Consider the following 23,573-nt stretch of genomic DNA (forward strand, 5'->3'; position numbering starts at 1 on the left):
TCGGTAACACAAACCCTCCTTGGAACTAGGACACTCTTTTTTGCTGTATACTTAGCGCAGTAAAGATGAGTGTACAAGTTTATAATGGGTTGGCAACGCGCACGTGACACGCCTTGAGTTGCAGGCGTCCATAGGTGACCGCTTTCCATCAGGCGTGCCGTATGCTTGTTTGCCACCGACATAGTATAAAAACATCAGGCATTGGGTCTGCTTACCTGGGTGTATAACCAGGGATAAACCAGAAGTAGATGCGGAGCGGCGCATAGCCTTCGGAGCGACGAGCGCCATCGGTTTTGTCTTCTCGGGACGATCCGGCTTGTCAACGCTCTTCGCTTCTTTCTTCGGTGCGTCAGACCTGAAGGAGAACATATTGATAATTTCATGAATGTAGGAAAAGTATTACTTCTAGAGAATACTAAATTACTTGTAGGCTAAGGTAACTACGGAGTGAAAGTTCCATGAGTATAACCAAAGAGGATCGAGTATTATAGAGAGTTACTGTCAAAGTAAAACGTGTCATCACAGTGTAAAGACTTCTATCTCTCGAGCTCTCGATAGTAGCTTAAAACTTTTGAACCTCAGTTTTGACAATTTGGCCCATATTGTTAGCTTGATATGTGTTAAAATGTCAAATATTAGCGCCATTTAGCCGAGCGTTCCCCAAAGGTGTACGCCATCTAGGCCACCGTGCCTTTTTCTCTAGGGCTTTGAGGTACGTTTTTTTTTAGCCGTCTATACGGAGTTACATATCGTCACTACTTTAAAAAAAACTTGTATTTTCGTCTGTCAACGAAAAGAAAATTGTAATAAGTATGTATGGAATGCATTTAGATTTACTGCGTTTTAACTTTGAAAAGCACCGCGAGACACGATATTTTTTTAAAGTAGGTAATGACGATATGTCTTTGTCAATATGAAAGGCAATCGTGTCCCTCTTTCCCTAATAAATAGAAGTTAACTTGAGAACTGCTGGTGTACAGTATTCTAGAGGTAAATAGTAGTGGGTTACTCACGCCCGACTCGGCTGCGCGGGGTGCGGGCGCAGCGCGGGCCGGCGGCGGGCGGCGGGCGACACGTCGTCGGAATCCGTTTGAGACGACTCTGCCGTCGACGCTGAACCGCCGGGGATGATCATCTGCAAAACATTACTTGTTAAATGGGAAATAGGATGACGACTACATAAAAAATGGCATTCTGTTTAGTCCGTCAGGTAGATCGTCCAAAATACTGAACACATATTTTTCGCTTTTTCTAATTAATGAAAAAATACAAATGTATAGAGCATCGCTCGCAGACTTGTCTGCACGATAAAAACAAATTTATATAAAGACTGTTGAATATTTAATATGTTGTATTCACTTACCGGACACCTCGGGTGATGGTGCAAAGGTGCAGTAGGTGTGCTTGGAGGCCCGGCGCTGTCTGGAGTACCCGGCCAGCTATCCGTACTCTGTGAAACAACACACTATCATTACTCATCAATTCACGTATAACCACAAAATTAAAATTAAAAAGAAACCCCCGACCGCGACATAGTGGATCGATTTTCCTGAAACATGGCTAAGAACACTCCCGACTTACTCGACTTACAGCTTTCAGACAAAAAAAACTAAATCCAAATCGGTTCATCCGTTCGGGAGCTACGATGCCACAGACAGACAGACAGACAGACAGACAAACTTACAGACACATACACAGACACACACAGACAGACACGTCAAACTTATAACACCCCGTCGTTTTTGCGTCGGGGGTTAAAAAGTAGTATGTTCTGGGGTGACAAGCGAACTAAAGTTTACTCTTCTAGTCCTCCTGGCCGGGTCGCCATGTGAGATGAGGGTTCGGATTAGAGTAGATACGAGTGTTTATTTTTGATCCTTATATATGGCATCGTAGCTCCCGAACGAACCGATTTAGATTTAGTTTTTTTTTGTTTGAAAGCAGAGTTAGTCGGGAGTGCATGTCTCATGAAAATCGGTTCACTGCGTCGGGGTTTTTTTCTTAATTTTAATTTTGTGGTTAGGTTATTACCCGTCTGGTAGTTAACTCAACGATTTTGAACCCGCCGTTTAGGAACCGTCACACGTGAAACAAGGTGCCGATAGGTAGGTTATTCACAGTCGCGAACGGTAGCATTTTGAGAGCACTATTAAATCCAAGTTTTTTTAGGGTTCCGTAGCAAAAAGGTACAACAGGAACACTTATGGTGCGACTCTGTTTGTATGTCCGTCTGTCACATAACTAAATATCTCGAGAACTACTTATGCTATCACTTAGTAATAAGGAATAGTTATGAACATTGTTTTACTCACTAAAAGAATCAACCGACACCGCTGAAGTGTGTCTTCGCCACTGCGGCGATGTAGAAGAAAGCGGCAAACAGTCCCGCTTCCTCGCCCGCCTCCGTCGCCGCTTCCGCTGCCTCTTATCATGTACATCCACGACACACTTATAAACACACTACTTACTCTAGAATCATGCGATACCGCTGAAGTGTGTCTTCGCCATTGTGGTGAAGTTGAAGAGAAAGCGGCAAACAGTCCCGCTTCCTCGCCCGCCTCCGTCGCCGCTTCCGCTGCCTCTTATCATGTACATTCCACGACACACTTATAAACACACTACTTACTCTAGAATCATGCGATACTGCTGAAGTGTGTCTTCGCCATTGTGGTGAAGTTGAAGAGAAAGCGGCAAACAACCCCGCTTCCTCGCCCGCCTCCGTCGCCGCTTCCGCTGCCTCGTCCGTGTCCGCTTCGCTGTGGTTGTAGCGGTCGCAGCGGCCTACACAATAAACAATTCAATTGATTTCGTTGTCGGACGTCAAACCGTCAACATCTCAAGTATATATATTTATATCCATACTAATCCATACTAATATTATAAATGGGAAAGTGTGTGTGTCTGTTTGTTTGTCCGTCTTTCACGGCAAAACGGAGCGACCGATTGACGTGATTTTTTAGGTGGAGATAGTTGAAGGGATGGAAAGTGACATAGGCTACTTTTTGTTTCTTTCTAACCCTCCACTTGCTTTTAATGGGGGATGGAAGTTTGTATGGAGAACTCCACAATTATCGAATTAACGCAAGCGAAGCCACTGGCAAAATCTAGTGTTATATACCTCTATAATGTATGAAATTGTCTATGGCATTTCTAAATAACTACTTTATGGCATTTCTAAAACATCTATATACGAAAGAACGAGTTGGTTACTTATTACGAAAATATAAATTTAAACTTACTGTCAAAATAACTAGTGTCCTCGTCGTTTTCGAGCTGAGGGATAAACTCGGCTTTCCGTCGTAAAAGGTTATTCCAGTCCAGACCGTAAAAGTACACGTGTTCCTGTTCAAATAAAATAGGTTTTACTTATAGGTATAGGTACAAAAAAAAATCATACAATGATGGGAGAGGCATACTGAAAACTTTCCTTTCTTTGGATATATCCGAAATCATGAAAAACTTAAAAAACATCGACATTGATCTCGTGGTCAAAGCTTCAGTACGACCTGCGTTTTCTTATTAGAAGTAAAAATAAACGATTTCAAGCATATATTCACTAGATTATTTCGACGACCGCTGGCGTTGACTTCATCAAAATTTGTGTGAAAGCATTTAGGAAGTATATAAAATATATTATGAGACACAAAAAGCCTTCTTGAATACAAAAAATTAATGAATCTACGGTTGTACTCATGATATTACATCGCTACTGTTGCAACATCTTTCGGGACAATTTTGGAGGCCCCTCTTCAGACATAGGAGTTTTTGAGGCGGCCACACTCCGTGCACTGAGCGCGCCGCTCGCCGCTCGGCCCACTGCGCGCGCGCTGGTAGGGCGAGGTCGGGGAGCGCAGATCAACCGTACAACCGTACGTTGTACAACCGAACGTGAATACAACCTTAGATTCATTAAATATTTGAATATGGTATAAAAGTTTAACGTCTATAAGAGCTTACCTTGACTTGATGCGTGCCACCGGTCCCGAGTCGGTCCCTAGGGTTTCTTGCGAGTAGCTCAGTGATTATCGCTCTCGCCTCCACCGCTATAGGGAAGTCTTCTTCCGACGGCCATTCAATATCATCTGTGGACATAACAATAAGTTAGCAAGCGAAAATTTTCTCCGCTTTAGGTTTAAATAGGCCATTGTCTTTCGCAGGCTGCACTTCTCAACAAATTATCGTGGTTATCCATACTAATATTATAAAAATGTGAAAGTACTGTGTGTCTGTTTGTTTGTCCGTCTTTCACGGCAAAACGGAGCGACGAGTTGGCGTGATTTTTCAAGTGGAGATATTTGAAGGGATGGAGAGTGCCATAGGCTACTTTTTGTTTGTTTCGCGAGACGACTTGGACGCATTCTACACAAAATGGTGTAGAACACCGATGACAGGATCGAGTGGCATAAAACAAGGTGCTCAGAGTGGGACACTAAAATAGGCGTGGAGTCCCTCCGCACTGAAGACTCAAAACTTCGTAATGTGGAAATGAAATTTAAAAATTCGAGTTGGCAACACTGAGCGTGAAGCGTTTAACGCTGTCAGTTGGGAGACGCATTAGAAGTTACACTTCGATAAAAAAAATATTCTTCAGTAACTACATTTTTACCAAAATGGGCAAGGTACACGGATCCATAATCTTATTTTAATCTTAGCGATTACATGCTCACAAGACTTTTTGATTTAAATGACTTTAAAATGATTAAGCAGGCCGGCAAGCATGATCGCGCGATAAATGATATAACATCAGGCCGTCCCGTTCGCACTATTTGTAAATGTAGTAATTTAGAAAAGGACAAGCAATCACCAGACAACTTACCATTAACAGTGTGAGCAAATAATTCTTCAGGTGTGTCTCCGAAGAAGGGCACGCAACCAACTAAAAATTCGTAGAGGATGATGCCCATCGACCACCAATCCACCGGTTTACCATAGCCCTGAGGACAAATAATTAACTGTATTATAATATTTATGATTGAATATACTATACTTTCGATAGAAAATTAAGAAAATATTTATTTATTTAAACTTTATAGCAAAAAATACACAAAAATGTACAAATGGCGGACTTAATGCCAAAATACGGGACAAGGTCGAGATTATGACGGAGACCGGATACGAACCGGTATCAGATTCCGTGTATCTCTTTGTTATATTTGTCCAAACTGATGTTAAATAAAAAATATTCTATTCTATTCTATTATATATCTCTATATCGTAATCAGTAATCGCTTGGGGAATTCGTATAACATGCGCAAATAAGTACTGCTTAAGTGCTCACCCTAAGTCAAAGACATATATAACTCCGTATAGACAGATAGTCTAAGAAAAAAACGTACCTCAGTACCACACAGAAAAGGTACGGTGGCCTAGATGGCATTACACCTTTGGGGTACGCTCAGCTAGATAGCGCTAATATTTATATTTGACATTTTAACACATATCTAGGCTAAGAATATGGGCCAAATTTATCAAAACGGAGGTTCAAAAGTTTTAAGCCTGTGTCAAGAGACGGCAGTCTATGCACTGTGATTACACATTTTACTTCGACAGTAACTCTCTATAATACTCGATCATCTTTGCCTTAAGTATAAGGACTGAGTGGGCGCTTGGTGAGGAGCGTTCAGCGGGGCGGGCGAGCGTGGAGTCAGGACACTTGTATGAGCTTCAATTGTTTATGACGGCCTAGCCACGACAATGGTCTAAGGCGGCGAGCGGGGCGGCTGGGCTGCGCGGGAAACGCGCGCGGGCGCTAGCCATGCCACGTACTTTTAGAAGCGGCGGCAGGGCCTAGTAGAGGCCAGGACCTGGAGGTCTAATATGACTCTAAAGTGCATAGAATGCTTTAATAAGTCAATTAAGTTTTGTACAAGAAAATATGTGTGATAACTGAATACAGGACATTTATTTTATGGCTAGTTAAATGATACTTAATATAAATAAAAAATCAGAAAAAAATTAAGAGTAAATACGAATAAATACTATACAAAAATATGTTTGAAAACGTTATTACATACTACACACGCGAAAGTACATTTCAATTTTTAGTAAATAATGGTTTCGGGTTCAAGACGCTCATAATAAAAACAAAATCTTTTGTTTCGCGCGGAATCGCTAGCCCCATCTAGCCGCCTAGGCCGGTCGCGCCGCTGTAATGTCGTAGCACCGCCCGCGCGGCGCGCTACAGTTGTTCTCGTCGCGCGCCGCCCCGCGCGCCGCTCCCGCGGGTAGGCCCGTGAAACCCGCGCGCGATTTCGAACAGCGGCGCGAGTCGTGGCATGCCTCGCGCGCGCTGCGTTTTTGTTTTTGTGACTTACCGCTTGCCGCTGCCGCAAAACGCCTTAGACCATTGTCGTGGCTAGGCCGTGACATGCACGCTGCATGCACCGCCACACTGCACGCCCAATATGAGCGTGCTTTCAGGCGTAAAAGATTGCATATAATCGGCCTATTGGAACGCGTACTGCCATAATATAACATTTATGTTAAGAGTATTCTTTTATAAATTGAAATAGATATCATACACGAAAGAAAAAACGACAAGGCCCACTGGTGGCCGAGCCGGGAATCGAACCCGGGTCTTCAGCTTACGCGGCTAACGTCTTTACCACTAGACCACCCGCCCGCCTGCCTGCCTGCTAATGGTAAAGACGTTAGCCGCGTAAGCTGAAGACTAGGGTTCGATTCCCGGCTCGGCCACCAATAGGCCTTGTCGTTTTTTCTTTCGTGTATGACATCTATTTCAATTTATAATTTAAATTCCTCCTCCTCCTTTTTGCTGTGTACTTAACACAGCAAAGGGGAGTGTACAAGTTTCTAATGGGGTGGCAACGCGCATGTGACACTGTTTGAGTTGCAGGCGTCCATAGGTTACGGTGACCGCTTTACATCAGGCGGACCGTATACTTGTTTGCCACCGACGTAGTATAAAAAAAAAATATAGCAGTGTGACTACTTGAAAAAAAGAACAAATCAAAAAATATGTATTCAATAGTTCCCTAATAGTATTCTTTTAAATAACTAAAATAGCGTGTTTGTGCCTAGTTGTTATACGAACCTGTCTGAGTATGACCTCGGGCGCGATATACTCCGGCGTGCCACAAACTTGCTTGTCAGAAAACTGGCGCGCTTCTCTGTCAGCGTATTCCTCGTACAGATTTGTCGCCACTGTCAACAGAAATATAGATCAAGAATACTGTTCATTAACACTATAGTATTTATTGAAGTGAAACTTCTCTAATGAAACTTCCAACTGACAGCGTAAACATTTAACACCCGTTGCCAAAAAAAAATGTTAGACTGTAACGTAAATACGTTACGTAACCTAGGCCATATTACGGCTGGAACTACAGCCCAGGCCGGGTTACGACGGTTCCGGAACCTCTTCACAAGTTCCGGCGGATCCGGAGCGGAGCTGCTGACGTCCCTCGGCGCGTTCCGTCTTCAGGCCGCAACGACACCAGCATCTTCAGGGGAGTACTTGCGTGGTGGACCTGACCTCGGAGCAAAATCAGAATCGGCCTTACGAACCCACACCTAACGACCTTTGTTCGTGTGCTCACGCGGAGTTACGGCGAGAATAAACCAGTTCTTTATTTTAACTCGTTTGTTTTATTCCATCTCGCCGTCAACCGTAGCAAGACTCATGCCAGGAATATGCCAAAAATACGGTATTTTTTCAAGTGAAACTCTTGAACTTGTCCGTATGAGTTTAAGTTTGTTTTTTTTTTCAATAATTTGAGCTATTAGCAATGTAAAATATTTAAAACAGGAAAAATATGAAAGTAACTAATCGCAAAAACTTGACAGTCATTTGACAGAATGTTTTTAAGGCTATGTTACGAAGTTTCACTTCTTCCGCGCGAATCGACTCCATGCACATTTTTTTTAGTATAATACAGTAAAATGGGATACTTACAAGACATAAGACCCATCTTGCTAAGACCAAAGTCTGTCAGCTTTATGTGTCCCGTGGCAGTGATCAATAAACTGAAACAAGAAGAATTCAAATTTAGATAATGATGAATTGTCGCCTGCCGTATTTCCGGACCGATACGACCTTCAAATCTTCAAGAAAAGAGCGTACACCCATCTTAAAGGCCGGCAACGCACCTCCGACACCCCTGGTGTTTCGGGTGTCCATGGGCGGCGGTGATCGCTTACCATCAGGCGACCTGTCTGCTCGTTTGCCTCCTATCCCATAAAAAAAAAGATTTATTCTAATATTTTGGTAAAGACCTTTCAAGTCTCCGAGTTTCTTGTGCTATAAAAACGCATATATTATTTGTGCCGTTTGTATATCCGAGGTCTTTATAGAGAGTACGTCGTAGACGTCGCATCGGACCGATAGATGGCGCCATCGTTCGTTGTAAGTCGCTCCGGCGTCTCACCGCCGCGATGTTGGTAGTCCCGTTTTTCCCCACCTGCAACACAAGGCCCCCCGCGCCCCGACTCGCCACCAGCCACCCTCATTGTTTCGTCGAACGCCGAAGTGACCGGTTGTCGCGTATTCCGTTCGAACATTTTTACAGCATGGTGTCTCGAAATTAATCTTTTAGTTTCTATTTCCTTGTTATTTCTGGTCAAACCAGAGTTATTCGTGTTTTTATTTAAAAAGTGGCTTATAACGTTTCGGAATTATGAAATTTTTCAATTTCATCCGTCAATTCTTTCTTCCCTTTTAATTTGCGCTCGTTCGTCTTGAATAATGAGATATATTATGCCTCGCTAGCGATCATTATTCGTCTTTCGGGGTTCTCACTATAGAAATGAACGAGCGGTGCTTTATGATTCTACCCACTTTTTTGTAAGAAAGTTCCATGCTGCAAAAATCGTTACCGTTAATCAGTTTTCTTTTTAAACTATTCGCATTTCCGAGACTAAAGTAGGAAGTGTTATCCGCGTATTAAAAGTTTCGCGCGAGAATATAAGCGGTAACGTAGGTAAGTTGCTCCGCCGGGGACCACGTGCTCCGGGGACCACGTGCTTCGCGACCGCGGGCTGCGCGACCTGCGGGCTGCGGCGGCGGCGGCGGCGGGCGCGGTGGAGGAATACCGCGCTTCAAGGAGGTTTGAATTTCTCCGACGAATGGGTGAGCAGATTCATATTATTTTAGAAAGAATATGTTCGGTTTCCGATTCGGTGCGGAGGCCCCAAGCCACGTGTCGGCGCCGAAACTTACTGTAGCGCTGCGATAGCGCCGCTGACCGCGGCAGTGTTGTCCGCCGCGTCGGCGCCGCCGAGGTTGCGTAGAAGTTGCCTCCTCGTTAACGATGGCCATCTCTGCGGTGCCGCCGAACAACGTTGTGGCCGCCGCATAGGCGTCGCGTGCGACGCTGTAAGTATGTCTGCTGCTGCCCCGACGCGAGCGCCGTGCCGTTAGTGATCAGTCGTCAATACGCAGGCTACCAGCGCGGCCACCTTCTGCCCCCGCCACAACGCCGCGAGCCTGCTGAAGCTGTCCACCAGTATCGCTGGCCGCCACGCTTATGCTGGCGCCTCGATGGTGATGCAGAGCGTTCGTCTGCCGTGACAACGCCGCGAGCCTGCTGAAGCTGTCCACCAGTATCGCTGGCCGCCACGCTTATGCTGGCGCCTCGATGGTGATGCAGAGCGTTCGTCTGCCGTGACAACGCCGCGATCCTGCTGAAGCAGTCCACCAGTATCGCTGGCCGCCACGCTTATGCTGGCGCCTCGATGGTGACGATGCAGAGCGTTCGTCTGCCGTGACAACGCCGCGAGCCTGCTGAAGCTGTCCACCAGTATCGCTAGCCGCCACGCTTATGCTGGCGCCTCGATGGTGATGCAGAGCGTGCGTCTGCCTTGACAACGCCGCGAGCCTGCTGAAGCTGTCCACCAATATCGCTGGCCGCCACGCTTATGCTGGCGCCTCGATGGTGATGCAGAGCGTGCGTCTGCCTTGACAACGCCGCGAGCCTGCTGAAGCTGTCCACCAATATCGCTGGCCGCCACGCTTATGCTGGCGCCTCGATGGTGATGCAGAGCGTTCGTCTGCCGTGACAACGCCGCGATCCTGCTGACTGTCCACCTGCTGTAGCTGTCCACCAGTATCGCTGGCCGCCACGCTTATGCTGGCGCCTCGATGGTGATGCAGCGAGCTCATCTGCCGTGACAACGCCGCGATGCTGCTGAAGCTGTCCACCAGTATCGCTGGCCGCCACGCTTATGCTGGCGCCTCGATGGTGATGTAGAGCGTTCATATGCCGTGACAACGACGCGAGACGCGACCCTGCCGAAGCTGTCCACCAGTATTGCTGGCCGCCACGCTTATGCTGGCGCCTCAGTGGTGATGCGGAGCGTAATACTGTTAACCGCTGCACAGGCGTCGCAATCCTTCTGCTGCGTCTGCCGTGACAACGCCGCAAGCTACTTGAAGTTTTCCACCGGTGTCGTCGGCCGACACGCTCATGCTGGCGCCTTGATGTCGCCTCGATCGCACGAGGTAAGATTGCAGACGCGGCGACCTTCATCGCGCCACCGAGCGCAATACTGCGGCTGCCGCGAAGGCGTCGCTAATTTTCCTGCCGCGTTTGCCGTGACGACGCCGCGAACTCTGTTGATGCTGTTCACCGATGTAGCTGACTACCACGCTGGCGCCGGTGCCTCCCGCGCTGACGGCGGCGACCTCGAGAGGGCCACCGAGCACGATACTGCGCGACGCGACAGGGCATCGAGACGCCTTTCGAGCTGACGACGGCCGTCTCAATCTCACCGCCGAACATAACAGCGTCTGCTGCAGCGACAAGCTGGTAAGATTGCTGATGTGGGCCCTTGGTGCTGCTAGCCGCCACGCTGATAACGCCCGTCGCGCCTAAGATGTCACGCTCACCGCGAACACTGTCTTCCCCTACAATGGTGCCACGACCACGACTATCCAGGCTCCGTCTGCTACGGTATCGTTGCAGACTCTGTTGCTGACCAGGCTGATACTACCCTCCAATGTGACGCCGGGCGCCGCTATCAGCTGACATCCCGTACACTATGGTATCCACTCTTCTCTTTCCAGTTCCCGTGAAGTACGACTGTATTTACACTCTATTTTGACCAAGGACTCCTCCGTCGCCGAAGTGAGAACAGATAAATTCTTAAGATGCTACGTCCTAACGTGGTTTGGAGACCCATAGTTGAACGAGGTAAGACGTCAATAACCGGACGAGGAGCCGCACTGCTGCGAGGGTGTCCTGACGATGTTCGCGAGCTATCTAATCGGAGAGGCGCCTCGCGAGAAGACCCTGTGATTCCTGTACATCGCTCATTGTGTAGGTCAAAGACATCGTAAAGGTTTGCGGAATTAAAAAAAAAATCCCTTTCAGAATGTCCAGATCTGAATTCGAGCCAGCGTCCTGCATCCTGAGCGTGCGTCTGTTTACCGGGCGGACACCAAAACCGATCGGCAATCTGGCCGCGGGGGTTCCAAGTACACGACGATTTCCCGGAGGCTTGTGGCGCCCCCTGTCCATTCGAGAGATTAACTTATTCGCCGAGCCTCTAATAAACAAATTGAGAAAAATAAACCTGCTTCGCCTTAGTGAACTTCAGATTCCAGCTCAAAGCGAAAGGGGCCAGGAACTCAGGAGTACTTCAGTAGTTATCATCTGGCTCGACTATACTCAATTAATATAGTGCTTGATTCGATCGTAGAACCTGATTTCATAAATTTCACAACTTTCGTGGTCTACAGAGGAAGGTTGCACCGCTGCAGTTTCCAGCATTACCTCGTACAGCTGCCGATAGCTGTAGGCCAATCGCCCCTGTTTTGCTTGCATCTGCAGCCCGATAAGACCTTCAATAATCGGAACATTGTACGAAGTAAAGCTCTTCCGATGGAGAATAATCTTCAACAGGCGGTGGCGCTGGCGACTGAAGTGACATGCAGCCGGCTTAAGGTTCGCATAGCACTATATGCTATGCACAGTTCAGTTGTATGTTATGTTATGCTGTACGATGGCAGGACTACATCTCTTCTGTTACGAGTAACTACGACAGTAACTGCTGACTCCAACAGACTGTCGTACGAGGTCAGTATGCACCCCCTGGGAGCCAAGTAAGTGACCTTCGGTGACCTCGCCTTCTTCTGCTTCACCCGTCATCGTACCTCTTCGTCTGCGAGAGCCCTGCATTACGCCGTACAACGGTACGTATTAAGCCTCCGCCACACATAAAGCGCATTCCGCTTCGCTATCAGCGCGCTGAATGCGCGTGCATTCCGCTCGCGTCCCGCGCGCGTTGCGCTCGCTATCAGCGCTCGTTCGTTCCCGCTAGCGCCCACTGGGCGCAACGCCAGCGTTAGTGCGGTGCACCGCCATTATTGCGCTCCGCCTATGCTCTTAAAGCGCGCATGTGTGGCGGTGTTAAATTCACCCCTTGACCTGCTACCACGACGTGTTCAGCAACCACCAGCGATGCGACACTGACGTCTCCACCTCTCAGTCTACTCTGTCGACCTTCATTGCACGAAGTAGAAATCCGTCGCATCGGGTTTTGGATTAGGTAATGGATTACCCTAAGAGTCAATGACTGACTTGAAGAAATCGACTGATACCTCCGTCCAGTGTAGTAGCAATCGACAGCGCTCGTACTTTTCATCTTCTAGGCTAGTTTTACCGAGCGATCGGTATCCTCAAATGCCCTCACTAAAAAGAGTTCAGAGTTCAGGAGTCTCGCTTGCAACCGCGCTCGCTTGACGCGAAATAGTCTGATCGAAAATACCAGTATTGTAACAAATAGCCCTTGGGCACGTGAGTGATGACCTTTTTCTGTGTTTGATATGGACGTAAGACGTTGGACTTTAAATAGTCATATCAAAGCTAATATTGATTTAGATAATTTTTACGAAGGGTTGACAAAAGCAGTATCAATTACGTTACCCTGCTACAGTACAGATAGTTACACTACTTTTACAGTTAATTTCCACACTTTGTGTCTGAAATTGGGTTTATAACCTGATAAAATAACGTGTCTGTTAATAATAATAGTGTATCTAAGGTTTTTGTATCTTGTTCAAGTCAGCCTCGCCTACATCTTTTTTTTTTTTGGTTTTGATCTGCGATGTATAATAATGTCATTTCTCTAACTATTCGCTGACTAAAGCTAAACGTCATCACGAAAATCTCTTTATGCGTTTCTGGCACCGAGATATTCGCGGATCGAAGGCTATTTCGACTGATACATCTGTCAAATCGGTTCAACTGATTCACTTATTCTTCTATGCTATGCCATGCCAATAGGGCTACCAAAGGCTTGCGCGCCAGCTGACTCGCCACCAGGAGATAATAAACAGGTCTCTATAAAGACCTCGGATATACAAACGGCACAAATAATATAAAAATTTTACCTTCCAATAAAATTTGTATTATTTTGCCTGGTATATCCGAGGTCTGAGTGATGCCTTCCTGGTAGGCTTAATATACCGTCGGCACTTCTCCTCAACAATGAGGGTGGCTGGTGGCGAGTCGGGGCGCGGGGGGCCTTGTGTTGCAGGTGGGGAAAAACGGGACTACCAACATCGCGGCGGTGAGACGCCGGAGCGACTTACAACGAACGATGGCGCCATCTATCGGTCCGATGCGACGTCTACGACGTACTCTCTATAAAGACCTCGGATATACCAGGCAAAATAATACAAATTTTATTGGAAGGTAAAATTTTTATATTAAACACAGTTAAGAAGTCTTCGATGCCACATTACTTAGGGGGCGTCCATTAATCGCGTCATACTGCATAGGGGGGGGAGGGGGTCATGAAAAAATCACCAAATATCACCATGGGGGGTGGGGGGGTTAGGAACATATCACGTGTATTTTTTTTGTTACACTAACGTAAAGAAAAAAACATATTTCTGAGCTATTTTTATATCAACTTTTACAGTCAGAACTTGCGTTGTGCAGTGCAAAGAGAACAGAATATAATAGAATATAATTTATTCGTGAACACAGTCAAGATTAATTACACATTACAACACAAACAGAACGGAATGAAGTGCCACGAAATGGCCCCATCTCAGCGTGTTGCTGGTGGCTTCCAGCGCTGATCTTCCGATGAGACCATCAAGTGAAAAAAAACCCAAACTAAACATTTTTTTCCACTTTTTATTTTACCACTTTTTATTTTACCACTTTGTTGGCGTGATTGATATACATATTGGTACCAAATTTCAGCTTTCTAGTGCTAACGGTCACTGAGATTACCCGCGGACGGACGGACGGACGGACAGACAGACAGACAGACATGGCGAAACTATAAGGGTTCCTAGTTGACTACAGAACCCTAAAAAGACGAAACAAAAATGAATGTACATACATGTAATATTCAAACGCACTCGACACTTTCAAAAGATTTGGTAACTCCTTGCAGCCCCAGTGAGTGAAATTCGTAATTTGAGTTTTTTTTCTTTTAAGTCCAATTTAGGCTTGACTATATATATATTTCTTATAGGTTTTCTTGTAATCTATACATTAAAGGCCATCTCGGGTATTTTTTTTTTTAATTTTATGCTAATTAGTTTCGGAGATAAGGGAATGGTAATTTTTGCCTGTTTTCTTAAATTACTTGAAAATTACTTGACTGAAAATTATTAAAAACATATATTATATTTTTGAAATACGTATAAGGGCCATTTTTTTCAAAGTTGTCCACCCCACTTTTTTTATAACATGGGTATTTTTTACGCGATTCATACTCAGAATCGCGAGGTCTTTCGATCGTGATGGGAAAAAAAATATCCCAAGATTTCCATATTTTTTTTGGACCTTCCATTCCATTACCGCCATACAAAATGTATGAAAAAATGGTAACGGAATAGAGAAAAAACCTTGGGACACTTTTTTACTGCTATTAGGATTGAAAGAGCTCGCGATTCTGAGTGGAAAGCACATAAAAAATTCCAAAACAAAAAAGTGGGGCCCAATTAACGCCCTTTTATTTGATATGTAACACGCTAAAAAACTATTTCAAAAAACTTTGATTCCTAATTTTCACTTTTACCCCCCAAAAGTGGCCCCTATAGTTGTTTTTTTTATTTTATTTAAATTACATGCCCGTCTTTGGGTCACAAGTTCACATATGTGTGCCAGGAAACAAGTTAATCGGTTCAGTTGTTTCGGTTCAGTGGTTTCCTTTTTGAGGTACAGAACCTTAAAAATGAGGGGGCAAAGGTTTAATTCTCATAGAAAATTTGAATTTCGCGCCAAGATTTGGTTGATTCGTTGGTTGGAAAAAAGTCTACTTAAGTTGCCAAAAAATTACACGTCATATTGGCCAGGGGGGGAGGGGGTCCTGAAAATATCACCAAAGATCACCATGGGGGAGGGGGGGGTCTAAAATAAGCCAAAAACGTATGACGCGATTAATGGACGCCCCCTTACAGGGCTCCATTCATAATTCAAAATGATAGCGTAAGAGGTAGCTTACTTGTCAGGCTTCAAATCCCTATGCACAACTCCATACGAATGAAGATACTCGACTGCTAAGACAGCTTCAGCGATGTCTCGCCATATCAGTCGGCAGCAGTCTTGCGCGGAGTAGAATGCCCCTGCCTCCGATGCAACATAAGACTTACTTAACAGGCTACAAGAACAGTTAATAATGTGACAGGTAGCTTACTTGTCAGGCTTCAAATCCCTATGCACAACTCCATATGAATGTAAGTACTCGACAGCTAGGACAGCTTCAGCGAAGTGTCTTGCCATATCAGTCGGCAGCAGTCTTGCGCGGAGTAGAATGCCCCTGCCTCCGATGCAACATGAGACTTATTTAACAGGCTACAAGAACAATATAGTGTGACAGGTAGCTTACTTGTCAGGCTTCAAATCCCTGTGCACAACTCGATATGAATGAATATACTCGACAGCTAAGACAGCTTCAGCGAAGTAATGTCTCGCCATATCAGTCGGCATCAGTCTCGCGCGGAGTAGAACGCCCCTGCCTCCGATGCAACATGAGACTTATTTAACAGGCTACAAGAACAATATAGTGTGACAGGTAGCTTACTTGTCAGGCTTCAAATCCCTGTGCACAACTCCATACGAATGAAGATACTCGACAGTCAGTCGGCAGCAGTCTTGCGCGGAGTAGAATGCCCCTGCCTCCGATGCAACATGAGACTTATTTAACAGGCTACAAGAACAATATAGTGTGACAGGTAGCTTACTTGTCAGGTTTTAAATTCCTATGCACAACTCCATACGAATGAAGATACTCGACAGCTAAGACAGCTTCAGCGAAGTAATGTCTCGCCATATCAGTCGGCATCAGTCTCGCGCGGAGTAGAACGCCCCTGCCTCCGATGCAACATGAGACTTATTTAACAGGCTACAAGAACAATATAGTGTGACAGGTAGCTTACTTGTCAGGCTTCAAATCCCTATGCACAACTCCATATGAATGTAAATACTCGACAGCTAGGACCGCTTCGGCGAAGTAATGTCTCGCCATGTCCGGAGGTAACGGTCCGGCGCGGAGTAGCGTGGCGCAGTCGCCGCCTTCGACGAACTCCAGGATCAGACAGAGGTGCCGCTTGGTCTCGAAGGAGCAGTACATAGTCACCTGCGGAAAATAAACAAATATAGAAAATCGTACAAACATAAAGAAGGGGGAAGGGATAGGATATGATCTTATCTCGGAATGTTGCTGGCGACTTCCAGTACTGGTCCTCCGAGGAGTCCATCTGGAGAGACAACTCAATCATGGGTTAGCTGATTTGTACAAGTTTGAAATATAACAACAACAATTTTCAAGTATCAATTTAGTAATAAGTAGTATATCTATAACAGTTTATCACGAAATTATGAAGTAGAAAGAAATTTTGAACTTGTGACAATCACTAGTCAACTATTAACTATCAATATAATAGAGTTATAGCCAGCAAAGTTCTATGAAATCATGAATTGCGCAGACGGCCCTAAGGAATCATTGTCAACTGAGCTTGGTCTGACTCCAGTGAGATGATTGTGCATTATCTATTTCTAACATGCCTTTATAAAAGCACCTGCTTTTACTAGTTAATAAAATAATACATTTTCTACATAGACAATAAAATCTCACCACAAAAGGGTTGTCGGCAAAACTAAGGATATCTCTCTCCGCGAACGCCTGCTCGACTTGATTACGAAGTATTAAGTTATTTTTGCTGATCTTCTTCATCGCGTACCTACAACAAAACCAGTATAAAAATAAGTAATATACAATACATTCATAAAGAGCATTTCTCTTTTTTTTTGCCATTTTTTTTTATTTTGATTTTTAGGGAATTTTAGGTCAATTGTACTCAGAATCATTAGTACTTTCAATCTCACTGGGAGACAAAAAGTGTCCCAGAATGTCCATACATTTTTGTTACTTTCCTCTTTTGTTACCCCACATAACCGCGTTACGCGGTCCCGGGTTCGAATCCCGGTAAGGGCAGTTATTTGTGTGATGAGCACAGATATTTGTTCCTGAGTCATGGATGTTTTCTATGTATATAAGTATTTATATATTACATATATCGTTGTCTGAGTACCCACAACACAAGCCTTCTTGAGCTTACCGTGGGCCTCAGTCAATCTGTGTAAGAATGTCCTATAATATATTTATTTATTTATTTATTTATAACATGTATGGAAAATGGTAACAAAATAAGAAAAAATCGTATGGGACAATTTTTTTAACTACTAGGATTGAAAAAGCTAGTGATTCTGAGTAGAAATAGCATTTTTTTTTTTTTTTTTTAAATCTCATTTATAAAAGTGGCAAAAAAAGAAATGCTCAAATATTCTCAGGAATTTTAAGATAAAAAAGCCAGTTTTAATAAATATGATTAGGTACTTCTAAAACGATTGCCAGTTATGTAGAAGTATCAACAAGTAGTTGGCTGAATGCCAGTTGCTTCACCTTTTATTGCTGTTACAATTACAATAGAGTTAATCAATTAACACTATGTTACGAGAACCCGCCAGGCGGGTACTTGGTTGCAAAAGTGTTAGTGCGTTTTCACATTATCCGATATCGGATGTCGGAAGGATTTCAAAGCTGAAAATCAAAGATGGCGGCTTGAATGTATGGGATAACGGTCCTACATCCGATATTGGATAGGATAGTGTGAAAACGCACTTACGGCCCAGCCACGACATTGGTCTAAGCGCGACAGTCATACGTGCGAATAAAAGTTCCATCGCTGTGTCTCGCTCCAATGTATGGCTGCCGCTCACCGCTATCGCGCTTAGACTAATGTCGTGGCTGAGCCGTTAAAGTTGCACGTCGCTCCGTCGTTTTACGTTCACATCTAAACATCTGACAGTCTACGGTTGGTCTATCACAGCATGCGTTCTCATGCGCGAGTTTATACCTACATCTAGCGCGACTATGGAATCACGCAAGTTGTGCTAAACCGCCTGTGTGCGTAGCCGAATGCACAAATGGTCACGAAACGCTATCGATATCTCTTTCGTAGCTATCTATCTCTATCGCTCTTGCGTATTGGCGCGACAGAGCCAGACTACATTTCTGCGGCGTTTCGATGGCGTTTCGCGTCGCAAAAATGCCATTCGGCTACGGGACCAGGTTAGGCCTAATGGCGCTTAATTTTGAGTAGAATACAATGTCATATGGTAAAATTTTAGAAGCAGTGCAGAAGTCCAGGGTGCGTAGCCGAATGGCACAAACGCTCACGAAACGAAACGCTAGTAGATATCTATCTCTATCACTCTTGCGTATTGGCGCGACAGAGCCAGACTAACTTTCGCGAGGTTTCGTTTTCGTTTCGCGTTGGAGAAATGTCATTCGGCTACGGGGCCTGAAAGTGGAAAATAAGGTTTCAAACACTCGTCAATTTCACATTTTCAAGTACACTAATTACCTCGTCCGGGTCTGCTTGTGTTTGACTAAATACACGGCTCCGTAAGCCCCGTTGGAGATGAGTTTTATCACTTGATAGTCGTTTTCCGAGGGCGGAGCACCCCCGGGACCTCCTGGCGGTGATTGTCGGCCTCGCGATCTGAAATAGTTTTAGACATAAACACTTTAATAACCTTACACAAAATTTTAATTAAAAAAAAAGACCCCGGGACAGTGGACCGTGTTTATAAAGATCTACTTTTGTGATTTTTTTCATATTTTTTAAACTTATGTTACTTTTGGAGCGATTATTTCCGAAAGTATGATCATTATCAAAAAATGGTTTTAATAAATCCCTATTTATTTTTAAATACCTATCCAACAATATATCACACGTTAGGGTTAAATTGAAAAAAAAAATCACTCCCCACTTTACGTGTAGGGGGGGTACCCTAATAAAACATTTTTTTTCCACTTTTTATTTTTGAACTTTGTCGGCGATTGATATACATATTGGTACTACATTTCAGCTTTCTAGTGCTCACGGATACTGAAATTATCCGCGGACGGCGAAACTATAAGGGTTCCTAGTTGACTACGGAACCCTAAAAACGCGGATCCCAGGCTCCCATGAGCCGAGGCAAATGCCGGAATAAGGCAAGGAGGATGACGATGATGACAAGGTTTTAGCTGCGGTAATGGTAGTAGCGGGTTACTTGGAAGGCGAGGCGTTCTGCGGCGGCTGCGGCGGCGGCGGCGGCGCGTGCAGCTCGGCGAGCGGGTCCCGCGAGAGCCCCAGCTTGTGGATTATGTACTTCGGGATGTCCGACGTCATTCCCTGACAAAAATAATACAGTATAATATGAATATGTACAATACTACACGACATAATAAAGAGTCTTTCGGACATTGCACCATAAATCGTCTGAAATAGACGCTAAGGCCATATATATAATAAAGAATAACATAGAATTAAATCAGTTGACCGTGACGTCACTCAATTCGATTTCATATTAATTCCATATTAACAAGTCGTTCAAAATCGTTTTGACAGTTCTTAAAAATAAGCTGATTTGACTAGGATAGGAGGAAGTAGACTATTTGAGTAAATATACATCCAGTCTGAAATTTGAATATTAGGTTTGCTTATGGCCTTTTGGTTTAATTTATTACCATGAGTGGCATTGAAACGAGCAGTAGGGTGTGCTCTGCCTACCCCATTTGGAAGTGAACGTATACCTGCATGTGTTTAGCGTGTCCCTCGGCGGCCTCCAGCAGTCTGTAGAAGCGTTCGGGATCGAACTCGAGACACTCCAGTAAGCGGGCGGGGCGAGCCATCGCTAGGATGAGGCGGGTGACTAGAGGTGCTACTTGCGCGCCGGCTTCTGCTGATTTTTCTCGAGTCTGTTAAAAAAATTTGACATTTAGAATTTATTCTAGAAACCTAGACTAGTATTTTTAATACAATTTAAATCCTTTAGATATTTTGATAATATTTTAGTAATATCAAACAAATTTCGACGATTTACTAAGCATTTTGGGAGAAAACTTTTCATTCTTTAAAGAAAATTGCAGAAAGGAGCAACTTTCGTGACGGATCGTGCGAAAACTATAAGTGCTAGCACTAAAGTGTTAATGAGAGATTTGTAGAAAATTTATTAAGGATTACTTCGTTCCTACACGCTTTTTCTGTTTTTTATTTTATCTTCAACGGTTTTGTCAGAAATCGAGAAAGATCGCATTTTCGGCTCTTTAAGGGGGGTACAGAGGTGACGCAGAGGAGGGAGGGGTGGGGAGGGTTGATGAAAAATAACTTCGGTCTATAATGTACATATCCCAATTTAAAAAAAAATCCATTAATTATGCCAAGATTTTCATACATAACTTTCCAGGAGCAACGTACTATATAGATAAGCACCTAATATGTAACATTATGCAGGATAAACTATATTCGATACAGGCTAGTTGTCCTTTAGTCCTTTGTCCCCCCACATCACATGGCGACCCTGCCAGTGCGCACCCAGTACATCAACAACTTAAATATTCGAAATTAGTCGAGAGTGATAGACAGATAGATCGTATATTGATAAAAATATAACATTTTTCACATGTCATTTTTGGTAATATTTTACATTTTCTTAAGTACATTAATTAGTAAGTATAAGGATTTACTGTTTTGCTTACCTCGGCGAGCAATCTGTCTAAACTGTCGGCCATGTCGTAGAAGTAGCTGCTGGTGACCTGCTTCGATTCCGACTTGTGTAGACAGTCCCGAGCCATCTCCAATACCTGAACAAAATATTATTCAAATTTTGTCTGTCGAAAAATATGCGGTCAAAAACAATAGGTATATCTTATTTCCATAGTCTTCGTCCGTCTGTTTGGTGAGAACCAAAGACATATTATGTAACTCCGTATAGTCTAAGAAAAAAACGTACCTCAAAGCCCTAGAGAATTAGGTGCGGTGGCCTAGATGGCGTTACACCTTTGGGGAACGCTCGGCTAGATGGCGCTAATATTAATATTTGACATTTTAACACAAATCAAACTAACTATATGGGCCAAATTGTCAAAACTGAGATTCAATAGTTTTAAGCTTGTGTCGAGAGATGGCAGTCTATGCACTGTGATTACACATTTACTTTAACAGTAACTCTCTATAATACTCGATCCTCTTTGGTGAGAACTAAGAAACTTGATCTACAATATATTATATTATATTTTTAATTAAATTATTATATTAGTAACTAGCTTTTGCCCGCGGCATCGCTCACGTTAGAAAGAAACAAAAGGAGCCTATGTTCCTCTCCATCCCTTCAATTATCTCCACTTTAAAAATCACTCCGTTTAAAAATCGCACCGTTTTGCCGTGAAAGACGGACAAACAAACAGACACACACACTTTCCCATTTATAATTTAAGTATGGATATCAAATCTTTTTTATTTCATTTATAATATTTAATTGTGTTTGTTTTATTATATTCTGTAGATTTTCTCGTGTGACATTTTATAATTGTATTTGCATGCATTTAGTTATGTTTTATTGCAAATAAATAATAATTGATTGATTGATTGATTGATTTTACCTGTCTTGCAACGAATCTTTCTATAGGCGGCCGGTCCGGTTTCTTGTCCAATTCTGTCAACTCTTCAATTAGTGATCTTAATCTGAAACAATTTATTGATTCTTTGAGTTACATTTTTTTACCACGTCGGTGGCAACTAGGCATACGGTCCGCCTGATGGATGTATATTATTTTGAATAAGAAAACCTTGTGAACGTTAGCTACCGCTCCATCTATGGACCAAGAAAACAAAACAACTGCCGAAACGACGTTTTTATAACATTTTCTTTTTCTTAGACAATCTGAGATTACCATTTAAGGGGACGGCTTACAATTAGAGCTATAAGAAAGATGCTTACTTGTCATCCATAGCTCTTTGTGCCGCGGGGAAGCGCGCGGCGAACAGTGAAGACATGGCGGACACAGCGTCATCTTTCGCGCCCTCGCCTCCGCTCGCGGCGCCGCCGGGCGAGCGGGATGGAGAACTGAAAAATTACAGGTTCATTGTAAAATTAAATCAATAACTAAAAAAAAGACGACCAAGTTCACCGATGACCGAGGCGAGGTAAACTCGATTTAATAAGGGGAATCGATGTATATACTTAATTACATATATTGACCGTGATATAAACCGTGATTACCAGTTTGATTTTTGCCGAGCTCCCGATATTACGACGCAGTTGAATGCATCATGATCATGCAAAACTGAAAAAGGCGGGTGGATGTCCAAAGTTGCGTAGATAGCGCGCGATCTACCCTCCTTCGTTCGCTCTCAGCGTTACCACTGGTCGCATTCACACTCGATGGTCTGTCCAAACACACTACACTCACAGTGTCACTACGTTTGTTCAACTCGACTTCACCGGTCAATATAAGTCTATAATGAATATTTTCATTCACCGTAAATCATTCAAAACTCTTAATCGATGAATAGTTAAGTTAGTTTCAATTGTTTAGATATCGCAGTGTTTCCATCAGATATACACACGGTCGTATTGCAGGATGTGTTAGTTAAGATTGTTAAGAACAAATAGTTAGAACCACTACATTTATCAGTCCTTTATTCAACACAGTTCTTATCAGTAACCGATATTTTCTTGGTTTCTAACAAACACATCCCTCGCTACGGTAGAAAGTAGAAACTCAGCATACGTGGCCTCGGGGCGTCGGCGAAGGCTGGCGCGATGCCGCTCAAGACCAAAATGGCGTACTTTTGTGTTGGAGGTTTTGAGTTATCGCACTAGACAAGTACGACTAAGTAGGTATTAATTTTTACGGATAAAGTAGATACCTGAGACTGCGGCTTCTTACGCGTCGTTTTGGACTCTGCGGGGAAGGCGCGCGCCCGGCGGTGTAAGCGCCACCGCTGTCTGACAGTGACGCCCAGTTGTTCATACCGCTCCCTTGCGAACTGCTGTTGAGGGTAATAGTTTATTAGTATGTGTCATATAGAAACAACATAAACCATTATAGCTTCGTCAACTACCATTACACCGTTTATTAACTTTTTTTTTAATACTACGTCGGTGGCAAACAAGCATACGGCCCGCCTGGTGTAAAGCGGTCACCGTAACCTATGGATGCCTGCAACTCAAACAGTGTCACATGCGCGTTGCCACCCCATTAGAATCTTGTACATTCCCTTTTGCTGTGTTAAGTCAAAGGACAATAGACGGAAC

General features: G+C 44.0%; 1 protein-coding gene across 5 annotated transcripts in view; it reads right to left on the reverse strand.

Annotated features, from left to right (window-relative positions):
* Positions 1-23,573, reverse strand: part of LOC125237444 (microtubule-associated serine/threonine-protein kinase 3) — a 129,185-nt gene that overhangs the window by 14,210 nt on the left and 91,402 nt on the right. For 4 of the 5 annotated variants that reach the window (XM_048144515.1, XM_048144514.1, XM_048144512.1 and 1 more), the window contains 18 exons: positions 23,186-23,308; positions 22,254-22,379; positions 21,916-21,997; positions 21,013-21,117; positions 20,068-20,232; positions 19,545-19,666; positions 18,851-18,988; positions 17,059-17,164; positions 16,361-16,560; positions 7,916-7,986; positions 7,055-7,164; positions 4,817-4,934; positions 3,958-4,082; positions 3,240-3,342; positions 2,627-2,781; positions 1,364-1,450; positions 1,014-1,135; positions 216-355 (listed from right to left, as the gene is read on the reverse strand). In XM_048144515.1, coding sequence (XP_048000472.1) covers positions 216-355; positions 1,014-1,135; positions 1,364-1,450; positions 2,627-2,781; positions 3,240-3,342; positions 3,958-4,082; positions 4,817-4,934; positions 7,055-7,164; positions 7,916-7,986; positions 16,361-16,560; positions 17,059-17,164; positions 18,851-18,988; positions 19,545-19,666; positions 20,068-20,232; positions 21,013-21,117; positions 21,916-21,997; positions 22,254-22,379; positions 23,186-23,308 — 2,198 coding nt within the window. Of the gene's footprint in view, positions 1-215; positions 356-1,013; positions 1,136-1,363; positions 1,451-2,626; positions 2,782-3,239; positions 3,343-3,957; positions 4,083-4,816; positions 4,935-7,054; positions 7,165-7,915; positions 7,987-15,618; positions 15,678-16,360; positions 16,561-17,058; positions 17,165-18,850; positions 18,989-19,544; positions 19,667-20,067; positions 20,233-21,012; positions 21,118-21,915; positions 21,998-22,253; positions 22,380-23,185; positions 23,309-23,573 lie in introns of all 5 variants that reach the window. The other variant, XM_048144513.1, reaches the window with a different exon arrangement.

The sequence above is a fragment of the Leguminivora glycinivorella genome, chromosome 21 (assembly GCF_023078275.1).
Source record: "Leguminivora glycinivorella isolate SPB_JAAS2020 chromosome 21, LegGlyc_1.1, whole genome shotgun sequence".
Classification (NCBI taxonomy): domain Eukaryota; kingdom Metazoa; phylum Arthropoda; class Insecta; order Lepidoptera; family Tortricidae; genus Leguminivora; species Leguminivora glycinivorella.